This window comes from Falco punctatus, assembly GCF_963210335.1.
Source record: "Falco punctatus genome assembly, chromosome: 9".
Classification (NCBI taxonomy): Eukaryota; Metazoa; Chordata; class Aves; order Falconiformes; family Falconidae; genus Falco; species Falco punctatus.
Genome location: NC_137589.1, coordinates 46455168 through 46474180, shown reverse-complemented (window position 1 = coordinate 46474180; position 19013 = coordinate 46455168). Strand labels below are relative to the sequence as shown.

The window sequence follows — 19013 nt, the reverse complement described above, 5'->3', positions numbered from 1 at the left end:
GTCTAAGACCTCTTAAAAGTCTGTAAAATTCAGGTGATGCTCTTCTAGGAATCAGCCACACAGACATGACTAATTGAGCAGCAGAAATAAAAAGGCATCCTGTATCAGGGTGTTTTTTTTTCTTTTCTTTCTTTTCTTTTTTTTTAAAGAAAAGGTCCGAGGCCAACTCTTTGTAGAAAAGATACTGAGCACAAGAGCTTATACAGATGAGTGAGGAGCATTCCTGCCAAAATGAAATTCCAATGTCAAATTCATAGGCAAAAGCGTTTCCCCCTTCTTTAACACCTGTAGTTTTAAAGAATGGTGAAAAAGAACTGCTTAATCTTTTTACAAGTTCAATAGTAAAGTTGGAAATTTAAAAGCAAGTGCCTGTTTTGGATAGGATTCGACCTGCAAGGGAAGGTCAGTGTTTCACACTCAGCTCAGGCTGTCTCTCCCACAAGTTTTTGAGCTCCAAGCAAATATTCATTTCAGTCTGGAAATGCAAGGAGCGCAGAAAGGAAGGGAAACTCCCGAAGGCAAGAGCCAAGACCAAAACCTGCAAATCCTAAACCCAAGCTGTCTCAGCTCTTACAGATGAGTTGCAGGGAACCTGAACAGGAGGAAGAAGCTGAGTGTGTTTCCAACCGCAATATGGAGCTGGCTCCTGGTGCCCCAAAAGCGTCCCCAAACCCTGCAAGGGACTCACATATTCATCCTGGTTGGGGTCCTGGGACTGGGGGGAGTCTGGGATGGCGGTGTCGCAGTCAGGGCTGTAGTGTTCACAGTAGTCATAGGCTGCTCGGGGGTCTGCCACGATCAGGAGCTGCTGGATGTCGCCCTGCAGAGAAGGGAAGATAAGAGTGTCAGGGGGATGATGGATGGTGCACGTGGAGCCACCAGCCTGAGAACGCAGTCAAGAGGATAAACGCCACCAAGAAATGGAAAGCAAAACACTTGGCAGGGCCACCTCCCTGACCAGGGCATGTCACCTGAGATGAGCCAGGCAAAACCCCTCCATGTCCAGGGCAGGGTCAAGCAGCTGCTTATCTCTGGCTGTTCCATGAGGTGTAAAGGCGCTGTCCTTCATACACCGTCCCAAATGCACCTTCCCAAAAGATAACCACATCTGCGGAGAGGTCACCCCCACGTCTGCAATGCAGCAGCACTGACAGCCCTGGGCAAGGCAGGTGCAGTAAAAAGAAAAGGGCTCTACACACCCTGAATCAGCAGTGTCCTGTGGACAATAAAAAAAAAAAAAAAAAAAAAAAAACACACACACCAAAAAAAACCACTTCCCTGCCTGGTCCCATGCAGCTTCACAAGCTCCAGTCCAAAAGACTGTTCATTGGCCTCAAAATTTCTCTGCTTCTCCCACCCCATCAGTTGGACTCATGAAAGACATCACCACCACCAGCCCTTTCTATGTCCTGCCTCACCTCAATTTTCCACCCACAACAGTGAAGCAGACACAGAAAGAGATTATAAATGCAACTGATAATCCGAAAAAGAGAAAAGAGGGAGGGGGGTTGCAATGGTTTATTGAAAACCAGGTGCAGAACAAGCCCATGAGGCGATAAGGCTGCTTATCAGACCCCTCACTATACAGCAAGGAAGTTAGAGCTGAAATCACGCTTTAGTTTCCTAAAGAACCACCACAGTGCTTAACCACAACACCAAAAACCAGTTTACTCAGTAGACAGTTGCATAAGACAAGAGTTTACTACTTGGATTATTAGAGCTGATACTTTAATTAGGGGAAAAAAGATCTTATTTAATAATAGAAAAACATGGCTAAGGCATCAGGGGAAAAAGAAGGAGAATTACAGCAAAACTGGGAGGATGACTTGGGCATGTAATGGGAACCAGAAGCTCTGAATGGAGCCTGGCCAGACGGGTGAACAGCCCCATGGAAAACCAAAGGATATTTTTGAAATTACGGGCCAAATCTGCCTTTGTGCATGCAGGCTGCAGACGGTCCAGCCATGAGTGCCACTGGATCCATGGGGAGCTCAGCCTCCCATGAACGTGTGAACATGTACCATCGACTCCACCAAAAAAAAAAAAAAAGCAGCATTGTTTACACTTTTGGCAGAGATCCACTGGTAACAGAGGTTGTAAGGACTGTGGGGACCTAGCTCCGAGGGACAGGGACAGCTTGTGGCTGCCTGGGGTATCCCTCCTTGATTTCCAGGTTATCACATCCATCTCTGCAGCACCTCACCATAATGTCTGAGCACCTCTTGGATGCTACACAACTTAAAACTGAGCATTGGTTTAAGCTTATTAGTCATTGTTTCCTGTGAATAACCTTTAAAAAATTAACAGCAATGTCTGCAAAGTGGTTTTCAATTTTCTATTTTGAGAAAGAGAAATAGTCTCTTTCCTTCCCTTTCCTTCCCCCCCATAAATCTGTAGAACAGTTCTGTCATTACTGTTCTGGATTTTTTTTTCTTTTTATTTTTTGTCCCCTCAACGTAACCACCAAACATGGGGATGCAGTATTGGGGAAACAGAAAATGCCACATTTTTGTCTTGTAAAACATTTCCCATTTCCAGACAGCTCTGGCCATCACCTGACAACATGATCTGCATGGGGAACTTGGCCATGGTGTGACCTAGAGGACATCGCCCAGCCCTGAGCAGAGGCTTGAAGGAGCCAGGGGGTGCGATGGGGTTACTCACACCCACATCACCATCCCACCCTTCAAAGGTAATTCTGAGCCACAATCCCTTTGGAGTTTTCTCGAGTGGAGGATGCCCAGCGCAGCCAAGGCAACTTGCTTGAAGTTGATGGTGTGAAGGTCCCTCCAGCTGCTATTTCTGCACCCAGGACCTCAGCCACCCCTGCCCCTCGTTGACACCCCAGTTAAGCCATTTATGCCCTTCTCTCATTTAGGTGGTTAAAGCTCCCCAGTTTCCACAGGGTTATGGGGACTGTCCAGCACTGTTGGGATAAGCTGAAATAAAACAGCCACACAAGCAGACTTAGTACTTGTCTCCAAGAGGCAAGGAAGGAAGGCTGAAAGCTTTTTCTTCCTGATAAGGTTGGATTTACACCTCAAGGAGAGCTGATAGTCTGTGTCCTATAAGTGACCAGGACTATAACCGTGTTTCCTCGAGGAACAGATAAAGCAAAGAAAGGCATGCTGGCTAAACACAGTGCAAAAGGTTAAGCAGAAGAGAATTTGCTAAAGCTGAGTTTGCTTTTAATCTCAGCTGATGGCAGCTCCTGAGCTCTGCAGGGGGAGAAATCCTGGCCTGATCCCACCCTGCAACACAACAGGAGCTGAGCATCCTCTGGGTCCCATGGCTCAAGGCACTGGCAGCACCTTTGAGTACATGGAAGGACATCACCTGCATGTCCCAGGAGCCACAGGCTCAAGCCTTGGGGTCACAGCAGAAACCCCAGCCCCACTCAACACCCCAAAGGACAGTGTTGACCTGGTGGTTGCTGCTGAGTGAGCAAGGGAGGATGAACAATGGAAGCTTCCTGCTAGTTCTGGGTCAAGAACCTGAGAAAATCAGTGCGTTACTGAATAAATTTGGTACACGAAGGGTGCCAGGAAAAAGCGTGAGCCGCATCAGACAGCTCCTTCAGAGCTCACCACGCTTCATGAGCATCGCTCAACATGCCTACTATTTTCCCATTTCCTTTTCAAACCAAATCAATCACCCTGCCTAGCAAAGTTCATCCTTTTCTTGTTGTTCCAGCAGCAGCGCGCAAGCATGCAAAATCAAAAGAAAAACCAATGCACCCAATTTTGGAGGAATGAGAGCCCCAGGGAGCATCTGAACTCAAGTACACTAACATGGGTTGAGCAGCTTAGTGGTAGGGGAAGGAGGAGAGCTCTCGGGGTTGCTAGACCATTCATCTTTGTTTCATTAACAGCAAGTGCACAGCACTGGTGGATACCCTGTGTTAACACTTGTAAAAAGCAGACAGGAGTAAAACCTTGTTAGAAAGATTCCCAGTCAACTGACCTCATCCCTCAGTGCAAAATAATAAAATGGGCTAATTTAGCCTGTAATAAAAAGCCCCACTATCTGAACTTCACAAAAGATGCACAAAGCTCTGCTGTCAAGAGCACCATTTCTTTGATTTAAAAAGCCGACTTTAAATAGAGCAAGCCGTGATGGGAGGTTCACAAGCCTTTTGTGTCCTCTCAAGTGTGTTGCCGCTAATAAATTTCACCAAGAGATAGCTGCCCCCAGCCCCGGCATGGGCTGACAAAGGCGGCAGCCAGCTCCGCTCCCCTTCCTCACTCAAGTGTCTATTTGTTTCACTGTTACGGTTACACAAACCACCCAAGCCTCTCTCCTTCCTATGTCAGCATCTGCTTTTTCAGCAAAAGCAGCAATAACGAAGATACTGTTAATTCCTCCCCCAACACACGCACACACAAGACCTATGGATTTTCCATGAAGCCTTTGTAAGAGAGCAAATTAACAATTACACTAAGAGAATGGTTTAAAGACTTTACCAGCCAAGTCCTTTACGTTTTTAAAACTTATTTTCAAGTAAAGAGGTAGCTAAGTCTGGGAGCAAGGCAGTAACCTGCTGGTATTGCTCTGAAGGTCACCAGCAGTGTCCTCCAGCCCCAGCCACCCATGCAGACAGTGGGGAAAGTCCTCTTTTGGCACATGAGCAACTCAGGCGCATCTGGGCACACGGAGCTCAGGAAAGTGCTCCAGAAACTGGGGTACTTCTTAGCATGCAGAGGCAAGGCACAGCTGCACTTTCCTAGTTTGACAAGAAAAAAAATCTGAAGCAGAGGGGAAAAAAAAAAGGTCAATTTTTGCCTGAAAGTAACCAATATTTCATCCATCAGAAGAGCTAGTTTTTAAAAAGGGGAATAAATCACATTTTGACCTTTATTCCTAGAGCTTTCCATGAAGAGGAAGAGGCAGGACAGCACATTTATGAAAACGATTGTGAGTTGCGAGGCTTTTACTTGCTCTACCAAACAGATGTAAGCGCTAACTGTCAGGACCAGTAAGAATCTGTCTGACATTTATGGTAAAGCCATTTATGCCTGATGACTCATTTGCTTTATGGATTAAGTTCCATCAAGCCAGTTTAATTCAACTTCCCAGCCAGATCCCAGACAAGACTGGAAAAGATCTTCTGGAGCATTTTTTAACACTTATTCTATATGCGTGCAAAAATGTCACATCGCTTCCAATGACATCAACCTCAGTAACTTGGAGAAATCGCTGTGGTTCAACAAAAACAGCTGGCGAGGATAATGGGAGTGACTTCATCTGGCATTGGCAGCAGCTCCATAAATACTGGGATTCTTCAGGGCTCTCACTGCAACGTACTGATAATTAACTGGACTGTTGCTTTAGTGCATTACCCCAGAAGTCTTAGAGACTCTTTAACATCCATAAGAATAAATACTGCTCGATGTGCTTTTTTTAACTCCTACATTTAAACTGGATAACCGCAGGCCCAGGATGTACAATTGTACCAACCCCCAAGACAAAGAAATTCTTAAAAATTATTGGAAGCAATTGGGATGTTGCTGACTTACAACAACAAACTCACTGGTTCCATAAATGCAAACCCAGTCCAGTGGCTTAAGAGTGGCAAAGGTTCAATGCAGCTTTATGATGAAGTGAAAGCTTAGAGATCCCAGCCACCAGCAAGCTTCCAAAAAACCTAATCCCTGTCTTGGAGACAACCTGCCAGCCCTCAGATGTTCCACTTGATAAAACCTGTCATCAGCACTTGCCCATGGATGGAGGCTCTCCACTAAGGACACAGCAGCTGCCCTGCTCCAGGGCTCCAAGCAGCTCCTTGTCTGCACTGGTTGGAGTAAGAGTGGTATTGGAGAAGTCAGTGAAGAAAGGAGTAAGGAAGCCCACCGTGCCCTGGCTCTGCCGGTGTAGTGAGACCCCAGAGGTACAACAACTGCTCAGAGGATTGGCACATCCTTTGTTGTACCGGCATCATCCCAGGGATGCTCATTTAAAAACAGCTGCTCCAGGAAAGAAGTTAAATTGCAGCAGTGGGGTCAGACGAAGCCTCCTCACCCCCACCAGCTCCTGTACCTGTGCCCTGAACCCCTCTCGCTGGCCAGCCACAGGCAGGAGCCAGCTCACCAGATGAAGCAACTGGTACCCAAAGGGCATCCTTTGAGCTTCCAAAATTTTCATGCTACGAAACGGAAAGGCAGTAGTTGGTTGTCTGGCTCAAAAAGAAAAAGAAAAGGCTTGACTCACATGCAGTCATGAGTCAGCTACAAATACTTGGTGGTTTGGATAAATCCAACCCGGATGTTTGCTTCCCCATCCTGAGCGGAGGGGCTGCAGGAACGGACAGGGCAGCTTTGCTGTGAGACCTCTGCTATTTCCCCTCTCGGGCTCCAGTTACAGCAAGAATGGCTCCCTCCGGCTTTTGGCACTCAGATAGGAGCCTCTTGAGCCCTCTTTAGAGAAAAAAAAACAGGTTGAATTAGGCAGAAAAGGGATAGAAGGTTCACTAGAACCAAATATGGCTTTCAAGGGAAAAATCTGTCTTACAGGCTGATAATAGTTTCTTTTTCTCACGGCATCACCATCTGGAAGAGGAGGTACCCTAAGAAACCCTGCTTTCATGACACGTCAGCCTAGTCCTGCATCCCCATCCCAAAGCTACATTGTTAGCATTTCTGGTATTAACCTTACAGAAAAAAAACAAACTACGGCAAGTATTTGGACAATCCACATGCCTCTTTCCCTGACCACAGCAACAAGAAGAAAATAAGCTCTTTAGCTCAAAGGTAATTAAACTCCCCAGTAATTTTCAACCTTTATATTTTATAATCCCAGGGATGAACCCAATTTCCTATCATACAAGGATCCATTAGCTCCCTGTTAGCCCTGGCCACTGGCTTTGAAGGAGCAGGGCAGGGAAGCGTGGTCCCCTCCTCTGCACCTCTTCCCCCTTCCCTGAACCTGCTGCCCTCCCCTCCGAGCTGTCCTCAACACCCAGCCCTGCTCCAACTGATGGAAAGGGATGGATGGATGGATGGTTGGGCAATGCCACGTCATGCTTCATCCATCCATCACTGCTGCGTCCCTGGGTCAGCCACTCCACGGCTGTTTCTTAGAAAAGCAGTTTTTCGGAGCAAGGGGCTGTATTTCATACACGCTTGCAGAGACCACAGCATGCAGTAGGTCTGTCAGTGTAACACCGCAACACAAATTATGAGCAGTTTAGCAAGGACTCCTTAACTGGAAGGGAAGGACAAGCAGTTGTCTAAGAGAAGAACAAAAGCCAGATGGCTTTGCTAATTCTGGAAAGCTGTCCTGGAGAAGCTGTTGCTCTGCCAATACCCAAATACCAGTCAAGGACTCGAGTCATTAGCAGAGCAGCAGACGCTAATACGAGGTTCATTTCCAGGCAGCTACTTCCCCACCCCAGCCCCAGCTCCGATAACCACGCAATGTAAATAACACCCTACCCTAATGTAAACACTCCCCTGGCAGCAACCACAGCCGCCGGCGCAACACCAAGCACTCTCTGTGCTTGCCGGAGCAAATGTGAAGCCAGAGCTTATGCCAAAGTCCTTTTTTGTTTAAGTGACAACGCAGAGCTAATTCCCAAAGACAATATACACAGTATTCATCAGCAGTATGGATTATTTACATGACAGCACTTTACAGGCGACAGATGGACCCATCCACCATTCCAGTTTCCTATCCTCAACGGGTGAAAGATTTTCTTGCCTTTCCAAATGGCTGAGTATGTCAAACCCATTAATCATTGCTGACTTCTTCCTGCCACTTTCCCTAGATTCCTCACCAAATCCTGACAGCCCAGAGCCCTTTGCTCTCTACAGTCCCACGCTACATCTCTACAGTTGCCCTTTCCTCAGCCCCCTGCTACCCTCGGGCACTTAACCATCACATCCTGCCCCGAGAGCTTCTCATGTAGGCGCTGGCACTGTCCTGAAGAGAATAGAAAAGGGATGAGATGAAAAAACCTGGCCAAGCTTAAATGGACATTTAATGATGGGGCAAGAGCCCAAGCCAAGCTCCAAACTCACCACCCGGACCGCACAGTCCCATCCTCCCTGCCTCAGCTCCCCATCCCTTCAATGCCAACACTGATTCATCCCCAGGCGCTTCGCCTAATTGAAACCTCCATCCTTTCAGAAGAGACATCTAATCACCAGTTTAAAGATCCCATAAAGCTCTGGGGCTGCTTTATGCTTTGAGGCAATCGCAGTTCACCTTATTCAACCTTGACCCTGACTGACTGAAGGGGACCATAGTGCTCAGATGAAGCATTACGTGCGCATCACACAGTTTGTTACCCCGTGGCTCCCACTGTAAGCCATGAATGAGCATTGCTTCCAGCCAGCGACACGTCCTTCCTAGCTAAAAGCTCGTGCCTAGGCCTTGGAGGACAGTTTTTGTTCAAAAATTTACCAAATGGGTGGAAAAACCCAGATAAGGCAAATAAACAAACTGTTGTTTAATTAAGATCCAAGATCTTAGGGGACACAGGGAGGAGAGGAAAAGAATCCTTAAGAAAGAGGCAGCTTAGAAAACAGGTGGCATTGGCAGAAGCACAGAAAGCAGAACCACAGAAAGCATCAAATCTACGAAGTATTTACTGCAAGGTTATCGTAGCAATGCCTTTCTCCAGGGCTTTTGTTTCAGAGCTGGAAAAACCATGGTAGAGACAGGGCAGCATCCCTTGGCAGGTCTGCCCCACGCAGCCCTCCTCCAGCTGGGGCACTGATGGGGCAGGACCTGCAGAGCCCGGCTGCACACGAGGCGCAGGTACTGATAGCAAGGGGGGTTTTCTTCAGGAAACAGGAAAATTTAAGCGGGGGAGGGGGAAGAAAAAAAAAAAAAACAAAAACCCACCCAGGAAAAAAAATCCAAGGATATACACAACCCCAGCAGCAACTGGACTGTGGTTTAAATCTCTTGTCCTTACAATGCCGGCTGAGAGGCTCCCACAGGAGCATCCCAGGTCAGGCAGTGCAGAGCATCCATCCCACGCACGTACTGGGGGACGTGTCCAGCTTTCCCTTGACTCATGTCTGCTGCTGCAAGCCACCAGACACGCTGCTGCGTGCTCCCCAGACTGCCCTGCAAAGCGGACAAGTACTTTTATTAACTTGCAGCTAATGGCACATGGGAACGGGACCCACCCAGAGAAGAAATGACTCCTCGGCTTCTGTTTATCCTCATAGATCTATGCAGGCGGCCTGACATCAGCCGCTGCAAACGTGATGGCATCACCACCATGCACAGAAGTTCTTTGGAACAGAATATTTGCAAACTTTGATTTTTCTTTTCCACTTCAAGCTCGCTGCTCCCCTGCTAACCCAGGTCCCTCTTAAAAGCGCCGTCATCCCCAGGGCTGGTGCTCCACTGTTGATTTGTCTGCATTCCTCCTTTTTCCAGCAAGCACAAACAGCGTAACCCTACGGGATGGGAAGGGACGGCCAGGGCAAAGCAGCAGCCAAGCAGTAGGGACTGCAGGAAAGGAAAAGGCTGCCAAGGTGGCTTAAAAAATAAAGCAAAGACCTGCTAAAAACACCCCAAAAGAAACAGATAGCCTTAAATCAACAACCGTCATGCTCAGACACTCTGCCGGCTATTATTATATATTTATGTCTGTTAAACAAACCACAATCTATCTGCTAGGATTTTGGGGTGTGAAAATCAGTTATGGACACAGAAAGCAGGATGCGACCAAACCTACTCTGCAGCCCCAGCCTGGAACGATGGAGAAACAGGGAGAGGGGCTGCAAGACTGCTGTGACAAAAGGCTGCTTTATATTCACTCCTTCTCTACAGCCCGGCCAAGCACTGTGGTAACACAGGCAAAAATAATACGAGAGGTTTCTGCAGCTATTTTGCAAAGAGGGGAAAAATAATCGTGCACAGTTCAGGTTTTTAAAGGAGGGAAAAAAAAAAAAAAGAGAAAGAAAAGAATCCCCTGACAGTACCACCTCTCTCCACACCAATAAAGAGAGGACATGACTCTCAAATTTCATTTTCCTATTGTAAAGTCAGTTCTTTATATTTGCAAAATGAGCATTTTTAAACTTTTTTTTTTAAAATAAATTGTGTGTTCTGGGCAGATGGTCTAAACTCCCCCAGCAGATTAGAAACACATGCGAAGAACAAGGAATCTAAACCACACATTTTTATTAAACTGCATGACTTCTAGTTCAAATTTCATCACATTGAAGTAAATATTTTCTCTCTAAAGTAGCAGCTGCATGTGAGGTTACGCAGATGTTTCATATATGTACACACGTGCACACATGCATGCAGGTGCCCATATATGCACACCCCATGCTCCCTGATAAACTTTCTAGCTGTCAATGTGATACCACTACGGCTGAAGCCAATTTTGCAATTTTTCTTTTAAAAAAGGAATCTGCCTGTACGCAATTTAAAAAAAATCAAAGCTGCAAGGGTTGCAAAATTTCCGAAATACCAGATTTAAGGTTGCATACCCTAAATATATCACTCTGTACAGACATATTAGCATACAGTCTTTAATTATTACCCAGGAACATGATACTTTTGCAGTGTTTCCACCTTGTGTGGTGCACAGGTGACAAAACCACTTTCCTCCACAGCCCCTTTGCAGGCTCCTCTAAGCTCCACTTTGCAGCTGCGGTGCTGCATACATGTTTTGCACATCCATACTGGTATCTAAGCATATCTATCTTTAAGTGTGACATCTACAGATGCAGATGTTAAGCACTGCTAACTTGAACGAGCTCCTCCACTGATAGAGGAGGAAAGCATCCAGATTTGGGTACTTTTGAAAGGCTCTGACTTCCTAATGACTTAGTTTCCACTTCTGGCACGGGACACGCACCCTGCTAAAGCCTGACATATCCCTTGCGGCTTTCCTGAAGCCAAGCCTTAATCCTTATCCCTGACGTCTTTCCTGCAAAAGCTGGGATGTGTCAAACACAGCTATCGCCGGGTGTTTACAGAGCGCCTGGGCACTGCCTCCGGAGCTGAGCACGTGTTTCCCGCTGCTGGAGCACTGACCACATGCCACATCCACAGGGATGGACCCTGACCCAGCCAGCACAGCCTCAGGAGCCCATGTCGGAGGTGCTGATCTTACCATGAAGCAACCTGTAGCTGAGGGCAGGCTCCCTGTCCACCCAGCCCTTTGGAGGACACCAGTGCTCTCCATCAGCCTTGAACCCCTCTCCTCTGAAGGGCTGACCCACACCAGCTTGAAGCCAGCTGAGCACGTGCCATCTACCTTCCTCACCAGTCACCCAAGCCAAGCCCTAATAATGCTGCAGATGATGGAAATCCCAACCAGATGCAAAGCCAAGCCACAAGACCTGCTCATGGTATCCACCAGTGCTCTGCTTTCAGCCCCAGCCGTGCAAGAAGCCCACAGCCTCAGCTGGTGAACACCAGCTCCAGGGGGAACCTTAGGGCTGGAGGATGAAGAACTGCATCCATTTCCAACCAGCAGCCTGCTGTGGCTCTCCTGGCCAGCTGAGGACCAACCTCAGCTGACACTCATGAGAAACCATTTGCAGGTCTCCTGCAGTAACACCTTCCCCAAGAAAGGAAAATGGGACAGGAGCTGGAGTCCCTTGGATCGCAGAGACTGAGTCACCAAAGGTTCTCATAGCTGTGGGATGGAAACCTTGCAATGTGATCTTTCTAGACCATGGCTTGACTGGAAGAAATAACCCCTTTGCTGGCTTGTTTTTGAGGTGCTGGCTAGGCAAAGGTGTTTCTTCTATTTCAGGGGAAGAGTGAAGAAGAAAAAAAAAAAAAAAAAAAAAAAGAAAGGTAAAAAACCTGACTGCAGAGAACCCTTCCAAAGTGACTCAGTTTTCTTTGGCTGCTCCAGATCTCCCATGAACACGGTAAATAGTCTGCCTTTCTTTTCCCCTCTCCAGTTTTGACTGAAAAATAGGAAACCCAATTCTGAGAAGAGCTGGAATGAGAGAAAAGCAGGTTTAGACTCCGCATGCAGGGCCAGCTTGGCAGAAGGACTTGGCACACTTGCACCATCTCCTAGGGAATCTGTGAGATGTTAAGGTCAGACCTGGTGTAGGTCCTTAGCAGACCTGATCTGTGCATACTCCTTGTGTGGGATCTTAAATGCCTCCATGCAGCTGGGCAGAATCAGTTCTTGCATTTTTGCCAGCACAAGATGCTACAGCAGAACAGGGTCTCTCCCTACAAGAGGAAATCGGAGCAGAGCTGTTGTACACATGGCAGGCACACCAGAGGGTAACGCCTTCAACCCAAGAAACAACCCAGCCTTCTGGCTACGTCTGTAATTACAACCACTAGCAACTAAATATTCATCTCTTGTGTGGATCAGAAATGACATCGGGAATTATTTGATTTGAAGGTTTAAACTAACACATGAAGAAGCATTCCCCCCTAATGAATTCATTAGGACAGCAATGCATTTTTTTGGCTGGTTTCCCCTGAAAGCAAGCCATGTGTGATCTCTTTGTGCAGCCACAGGTGTGTCCGTCTATCTCAATAACTCTTGAATCTGATAGCTGATTTCAATCACTTTTGACAGAGGAAAAAGGCTCAAGATAATTAAATTCTTATAACTGTCATGGAAACAGACAGCTAGGTAAAAGAAAGGCATCACACAAGTTCATTGTCTGAGGGGAGGCTTTGCAGCAAGTTCACATCTGATCAGCTATAGGCATGCACAGCAAGAACACATCTCTTTTCTTATGGTAGAAACATTAAAGTTTAAGCAACCACGAGACACAAATTAGAAGGAATCGAGACCTGACTAATCTCAAGGCATCTCTAAGATGCCCAGTTCCCGCAGTAACTGGAAAAAGATGAACTGAAGCACCACAAAATAAGCAGTTGTTCTTGCATTTCTGCCTATACATGGAAAACACCCTCTTCTCAATTTTCCAGACCCAAGGAGAATGGAGTTAAAAATGAAGTATCTCCGGGTCTCAGCAAGCCAGCTTCTCTGGCAGCTCCCCGAGGAACATCACAGAACACAGCAGAGCCCACGGGTTCCTTGCTACCTGTCATCAGACGCCAGCCACATGCAGGCTGGCATTGCCACCCATGCAACCTCAGACGAGCCTTTACTCAAAGAGCGTGGCTTCTTCATCTGCACAACAGACTTGTAATCGGTACTGGCTCTTCGGCAAACACGCGAGGATCAAACCCTAAGAGCAATTTTTTCCATATGACCACACAGCAGCTTGTCACTCTGTGATTTCTGCCTCCAAACTCTTCATTTGGTAGCTCAAAATCAGCATTTATGTCATACGCCACACAAATTACAGCATTGATCCCTAAAAATAGAGGCCCCACAATCACCATGTGCTCTGTTGTCACTGTCTTTACATCTAGCCCAGAGACAACCTTTATAGTGTGGTCACTATATGGCTGTTGGTTGCCGCCCCCCCCCCCCCCCAGTGTAAACCTACAGGATAGCTTTGAAAGAAACACTAAAAACTGCTAAAAAAATTGTATTGCCAAGTTTCCAGGTATTCTTTAGATGTACCCATCGTCTGTTTACGATATTAATATGACAAGCTGAGAGGGGCTTCATAGCAACAGATTATTAAAAAACCCCAAAGCTATCCATCAGATATCTACCCATCAGATATCTACCCAGAATTTAAACGTGGTTTTCTTTTTTAAGTTGTTGTCTATTCCAAAGTGTTCACAATGTAACGAGTGTGAATAACTCCACAGCAGAAGTTTTTTCAAGCATGTTCCTTCCGATTGTTTTCCAATAGGAGCTGATTTGGCTCAGGTCTATTCACACGGTGTGGTTTTGTTCCCTAATTGAAGCATCAAGTCAGATTATGCTTCTGAACCCTTACAAGCAGCAAATTAGTCTATTCCAAAAAAATAAAAAATCTCTTAATACTTGCTCAAAAGGTTTGCTTCCATGGCTATGCTTAAGCAGGGCAAGTCTGGAGGCACCTGGCAATAGGCTTTTGCAACTGTAGCCTCCTCTTGACAGTCAAGGAAAGACATTTTCATGCAAGCATAAAATCACAGGACAGCGTGGTGGTGCTCTGCCCAACAGGCATCACAAGTGCCCAGCAGGGCTCAGACCCTGCCAACCAGCGATGCTGACCGCTCCGACAATCTGGCAAGGTACCAGGCAAAGTTTGGCTTCAGATCACTGGTTGCAGTGGAAAAATTAAATTAAAAAAAAAAAAAATTAAAAAGAAAGATTTTCCCCTCCTCTGCATGCACACCCTGCCTGATGCTGCTGCGGTGCAGGGGAGGAGCAGGCAACAGCTTGCACCCACACCACCGTGCTCAGTCTGGGTGCTGATCGCTTTGGTGGTGCCCGAGGCCAGGGTGAGAGGACCAGCACAGGTTGGTATTGCTGGGACGAGAGCCCCACGGGCAGCATCCCACAGAACCCACATTCAAGCCTGCTGGAAAGCCACATTAACCCATAGCCTGCACACTGTGGGAGGCATTTACAGAAAGGGAGGATAGTGTCAGCCTGACCTTCCACTGTCCGGCGTGGAAATGAAAAAAAAAAAACCAATAAAAAAATAACAACCCCCACAAAAGCCCAGCCCAGGCCTCTGAGAAATGAATAGGACAAAATGAATGGATGTCATTGTCTATCATGATCTGCCAGCCCTTTAACTAGAAGTTAATAAAGCTGAGAGGGAGAAAGATGAAACAATGAGCAGTTTTGAAATAACACCCTCATTTTGCATCCGGTGTATTCCAAATAACTGCCTTTCTAAAGCATACACTCAATATCCTGCGCTCCATAGAACAGGCTCAAAAAAGTGATTTTCTCCATCTTCCTCACTGCATTCATTAGGAACCCCTGGAAGAAACCCAAGTCCCCGTTTCCCCTTGTCCTCCACCGCTCTTTGGGCACCAGGTAGCCCAGGGCAGGCCCAGCTCTCCCCCACTAGTGCCACCACTCTCCAGGTCCCCAGTTGTCACCACCCAAAGGTCATCCCCGCTGCAGCAGGGCCCAACACACGTGGCCTGATCAGGCCCCCCAGCCTGGCTGGTGTCCCCATCCGCAGCCCGAGGGTCGATGCCCTGCGATCCAGGCTCTGTTTCACGTACAGAATGAGGAAACTGCTGCCTTTTCCTTGGAGAGGAGATGCAGCCTGGAGGGGAGCAGCGTGCAGTCTCCGAAAATGCCTCATAAACCCAAATTAGAGCCCGAAAGGCTGCCAAAGGCTGCCCAGCCTTCACATTTCTTCTTGTGGTCGTGCAGATCTGACCACATACTCAAGCTCCCTATTTTCTTTACTGTTCCATTTCGTGCTGCATTTCCTCCAGCCAACTTATCTCCTGATGTCACCGCCTTACCAAGGGCTGATCACACTGTTCCAAGTTTCCTCTCCTCATCCAAATCAAATAATCCGCTAATAACCAAGCTAAAGGGCTGGCTTTTTCCTATAGAAGTTATTTTTCAATGACATATGTGTGAACCATAAGGGATAGTTTAAAAACAGATTCTCCCTCATTACAAGCTGCGGCACAGCACAGCGCGGTGTTGCTCTTTTGTGTCTTCCCGCTCCGCGCTGAACGATGCCGTTTCCTGGCTCTGGTTTCACGTTGATTTATTTCCCTTTCATCTATGGAAAATTAGGAACGAGATCAGCTTCTGCTGGCTGCGCCGCCCACACGAAGATGGATACGCCAGCGTATTGTAAGGGGGACTCTCTCACAGTGGAAAATATGTAGTAAAGTGAAGCTCTTGGCTTAAGTTACACATTTGAAAACTCGCTGTTGGAGCTGCATTGAAGCAAAGTGGAGGTAGTTGCTCAGTTTTTACTCAGCCCTGTATAAACGGGGGCACAGTGTCTGCCTGGGAGGTGTTGGTCCCAATGATCCAGAAAAGCTTTGGGCTTCGTTCCCACCCCTGGCTACAATGGAGGTGGGGGATGCCAAGGGAAAGAGAGGGTCTAGGGAAGGTGGTGAACAGTCAAGAGAGACTTGAGGGGCAGCCAGTCTTGGGACAGAAAAGGAGGCGGCTGCAGGGAAGAAATCCAACCCAAGGTCTCCAAACATTTAGCCATCCGTGATGGTCGAAGAGCAGATGACATTTTGCAGCTCCACCAGCCACTTCACACCGCTGCTACAAGGGCAGGGAGAGCAGCCGGGGGCAGCCCCATGCTGCTGCTCTGTGAATTTCCTATCCTTTCCCCTCCTCACTCCCTAAACACTTCCCAAACTCCAGTACAAAACCCCAGGCCAGCCCTCAGACAGCTCCAAAGCCCACTGCTCATTTTGGAAAGCCTCAGTCTGTCCCCGTCCCCCCCAGTCTGGGCTCACTTCCATCACCAAAGGGTGGCTTTTTGCTTCCAGCATCACGTCAGGGCTTCCTGCTCCCATCTCACAACAGCTGGAGCTCTTCTGGGTACTAAGGTACCCAAAACCACACATCCCTTGGTTTTACTTTTTTTTTTTTTTCTTTTCTTTTCTTTCCCTCATAGCTGAATTAACCTGCAAGCTGAGCTGTCATTTTCTCAGCCCCACAGACAGGCTTTTCCATCCCTTGGCTGCCACAACACCAAGATCCACCCTAAGGTTTTACCCTCAGCCCTCCACACCAAGGTGGCTCAGGATCAAGGGGTTTGTATATACAGAGGCTTTTAATCAGGACTTGGAATGTTTTCTGCCCCAGGAGGTAAATCCAGAATCCAGGTTTTATGGATTAAAGGGAATGGGGGGAAAATAAACCTGGCTGCCAAAGTTATCTCAGGATATAAGTGGGATTACATGCTTAGCTGTGGGGATAGCTGCTGACACACTCAGAATTTAACTCAACACCAAATTTTGGTTGGGAAAGAATTTTCTTGTGCTTGGCTGGCGACAAATCACCAAACCGTGGAGCACTGAGCATGACACATCTGCTGGGACCACCTGAGAAGGAAGCTTTTGTGCAGGTTCCTATTGCTGTTCCCACCGTTGCTGTGAATTTGGCCAGAGCTGCTCAGGAAAGAGCTGGAAATGGAAAGCTGAGCTAGTGTGCACATGCAGGCATAACACCTCTCTCCAAAAAACTGGACTACCTCCTTTGTCAGTGTTCACACACCTCCCACCTCCATGCTCCAAAGTATTTCTGCAATTATGTTTCAACACTGCTAATCGCCCATGAAAGATGATTTAGGTTTGGTTTGGGTTTTTTTGGGTTTTATTTTTTTGGTTGTTGGTTTGGGTTTTTTTTTTAAATATTCCTGCAAGAGAACCTCTGTGCAGCATCACATATTCAGCATTCAAAAAGTCTTGTGTTTAAACCCAGAATCCTGCACAGCTCCCATAATAAAGCAAACTGGGCACTACCCAAGCTGTTCATCCCAAGAAAGGGAGCTGGGTTTGCACACCCTACAGCCTGAAGAGCAGATGGGACGTGCAGCCCAGAAATGTGGTTATCTGAACAAAACCCATTAAGGACCAGGAACGGATGCAGCGTGGCCGGTGTGGCCAGCAGCAGCTGAGCATCACAGCTCAGATTTCGATATTCTGAGCAGCAAGCTGGAAGAGGGTAAACATCATTGGCAGATAAATTTGCTTATGCAAGGCATCAAAGCCTCAGGAAAACCTTGCTATGTTTGCAGACATTCCAGAGCAGAGAACAGTGCACAAAAGTAATATTCACCACAAATTCTCTCATCTCCCCACACATTTCGCTTCAGTGGCTAAAGCACTGTCTGTTTGAGCAGACGACCTCCTGAACCACAGCCAATATGTGGCTACGTGTGGAGAAAATAAGCCCACGGTTAGAGACTTTTTTCTGTGTTCTTGGAGGGAATAGAAAACACACATACATACAAATACACCAATCCCATCCAATATTCTGCACAACTCATTAGGAATACCCTCTTCCAGCTTCCGTCCCTAGGGTGATGCATTTATTGTGAACATATACATTCGATCCCACTCTGCTCTTTCAAAGTAAGTAGTACACCTGCACACTGGGGATGTCTGGAGTGGGCTAGGATTTTCCTTTGGGCTTTGGCAAGCAGCCCAGACTGCCTCAAAAAAAAAAAAAAAAAAAGAAAAAAAAAAAAAAGAAAAAAAAAGAAAAAAGGCCTCACCATGTGTAAGGAACATGTGTTTCATTTGTTCGTACCTAAATGACAAGGGAATGGGTTGAATGCAAAGTCAACTAAGACTCTAACTTAGGATGTTATGTTTCTATGTTGGGTCTACTCTGTCCTCGCTGCAAGGAGAGGCTATGTGCATAAAAAACGAGCTTAGAGAAGCGACAGACTTCAAAGAGTTGTCCCACAAAGATGAGACAGAAGCAATAAAGACCTAAATTTCAAAGAAACAGCTTGATCACTGCCAGGTCAACAAGAACACAAGCCCACCCCCCTGCCTGACCAGTTTGTTGCAGAGCTTAATGCTTCACCATCCTCTTCCTCGGTACGGTGGTTCTCCTGTGAGTTTGGCTCAGATGAGCCTGTACTTCCTAAAACAGTTTGCTGCAACAATGCAAATCAACCAAGCTTTTTGTCTATAGAAGAGGGATTTTTCCTGTCTCCAGGATTCTGTTCCAGAAATTCACTTTTATGCAAGTAAGGCTAATTGGTGTGTCACCTCCCACACAGAACAAGGTTCCCAAATTAGCAGGGAAGGGGAAACATGCACCGATCCGGGCCGGTGGCACGCTATCGTACTCTGTTCTCAATAATCACTTTTCCATATTGCATAGCAATGCTGCCAATGAAGTTCAGCTGGAAGCTTCTCCCCAATAGCATGAGCGTTTGGCTTTCCCCCCATGCTCAAGTTGAGGAAAATCACCTTCCCCAAACATGTCCAGCTCTCCTCTTCAGTACCTTTCTAATGCACTCTGGGTCCCTTTGTTGTGCCTTTTCTGCTCCTGAAGACCTGTCCTGCTGCCTGCTCCCTGCAGACATCCGTGTCCACAACGCCGCTGCAAACCTTGGCATGATGTCACTGGAGAGGAGCAGGTTTCCAGCATTACATCACCCTGTCTGGGCTCGGCCATCAGCCTCCTGCACCTCAGAGTTTCCATGGAAGAAACCAAGCCCCCTCCTTCTTCCTCCCACTATCCA

At 47.1% G+C, this 19013-nt stretch overlaps 1 protein-coding gene across 3 annotated transcripts in view; it reads right to left on the bottom strand.

Annotated features, from left to right (window-relative positions):
- The window catches only part of COL5A1 (collagen type V alpha 1 chain), a 160312-nt gene that overhangs the window by 86736 nt on the left and 54563 nt on the right, over positions 1 to 19013 (bottom strand). For all 3 annotated transcript variants that reach the window (XM_080400825.1, XM_080400826.1, XM_080400827.1), the window contains exon 5: positions 689 to 820. In XM_080400825.1, coding sequence (XP_080256951.1) covers positions 689 to 820 — 132 coding nt within the window. The remainder of the gene's footprint in view (positions 1 to 688; positions 821 to 19013) is intronic.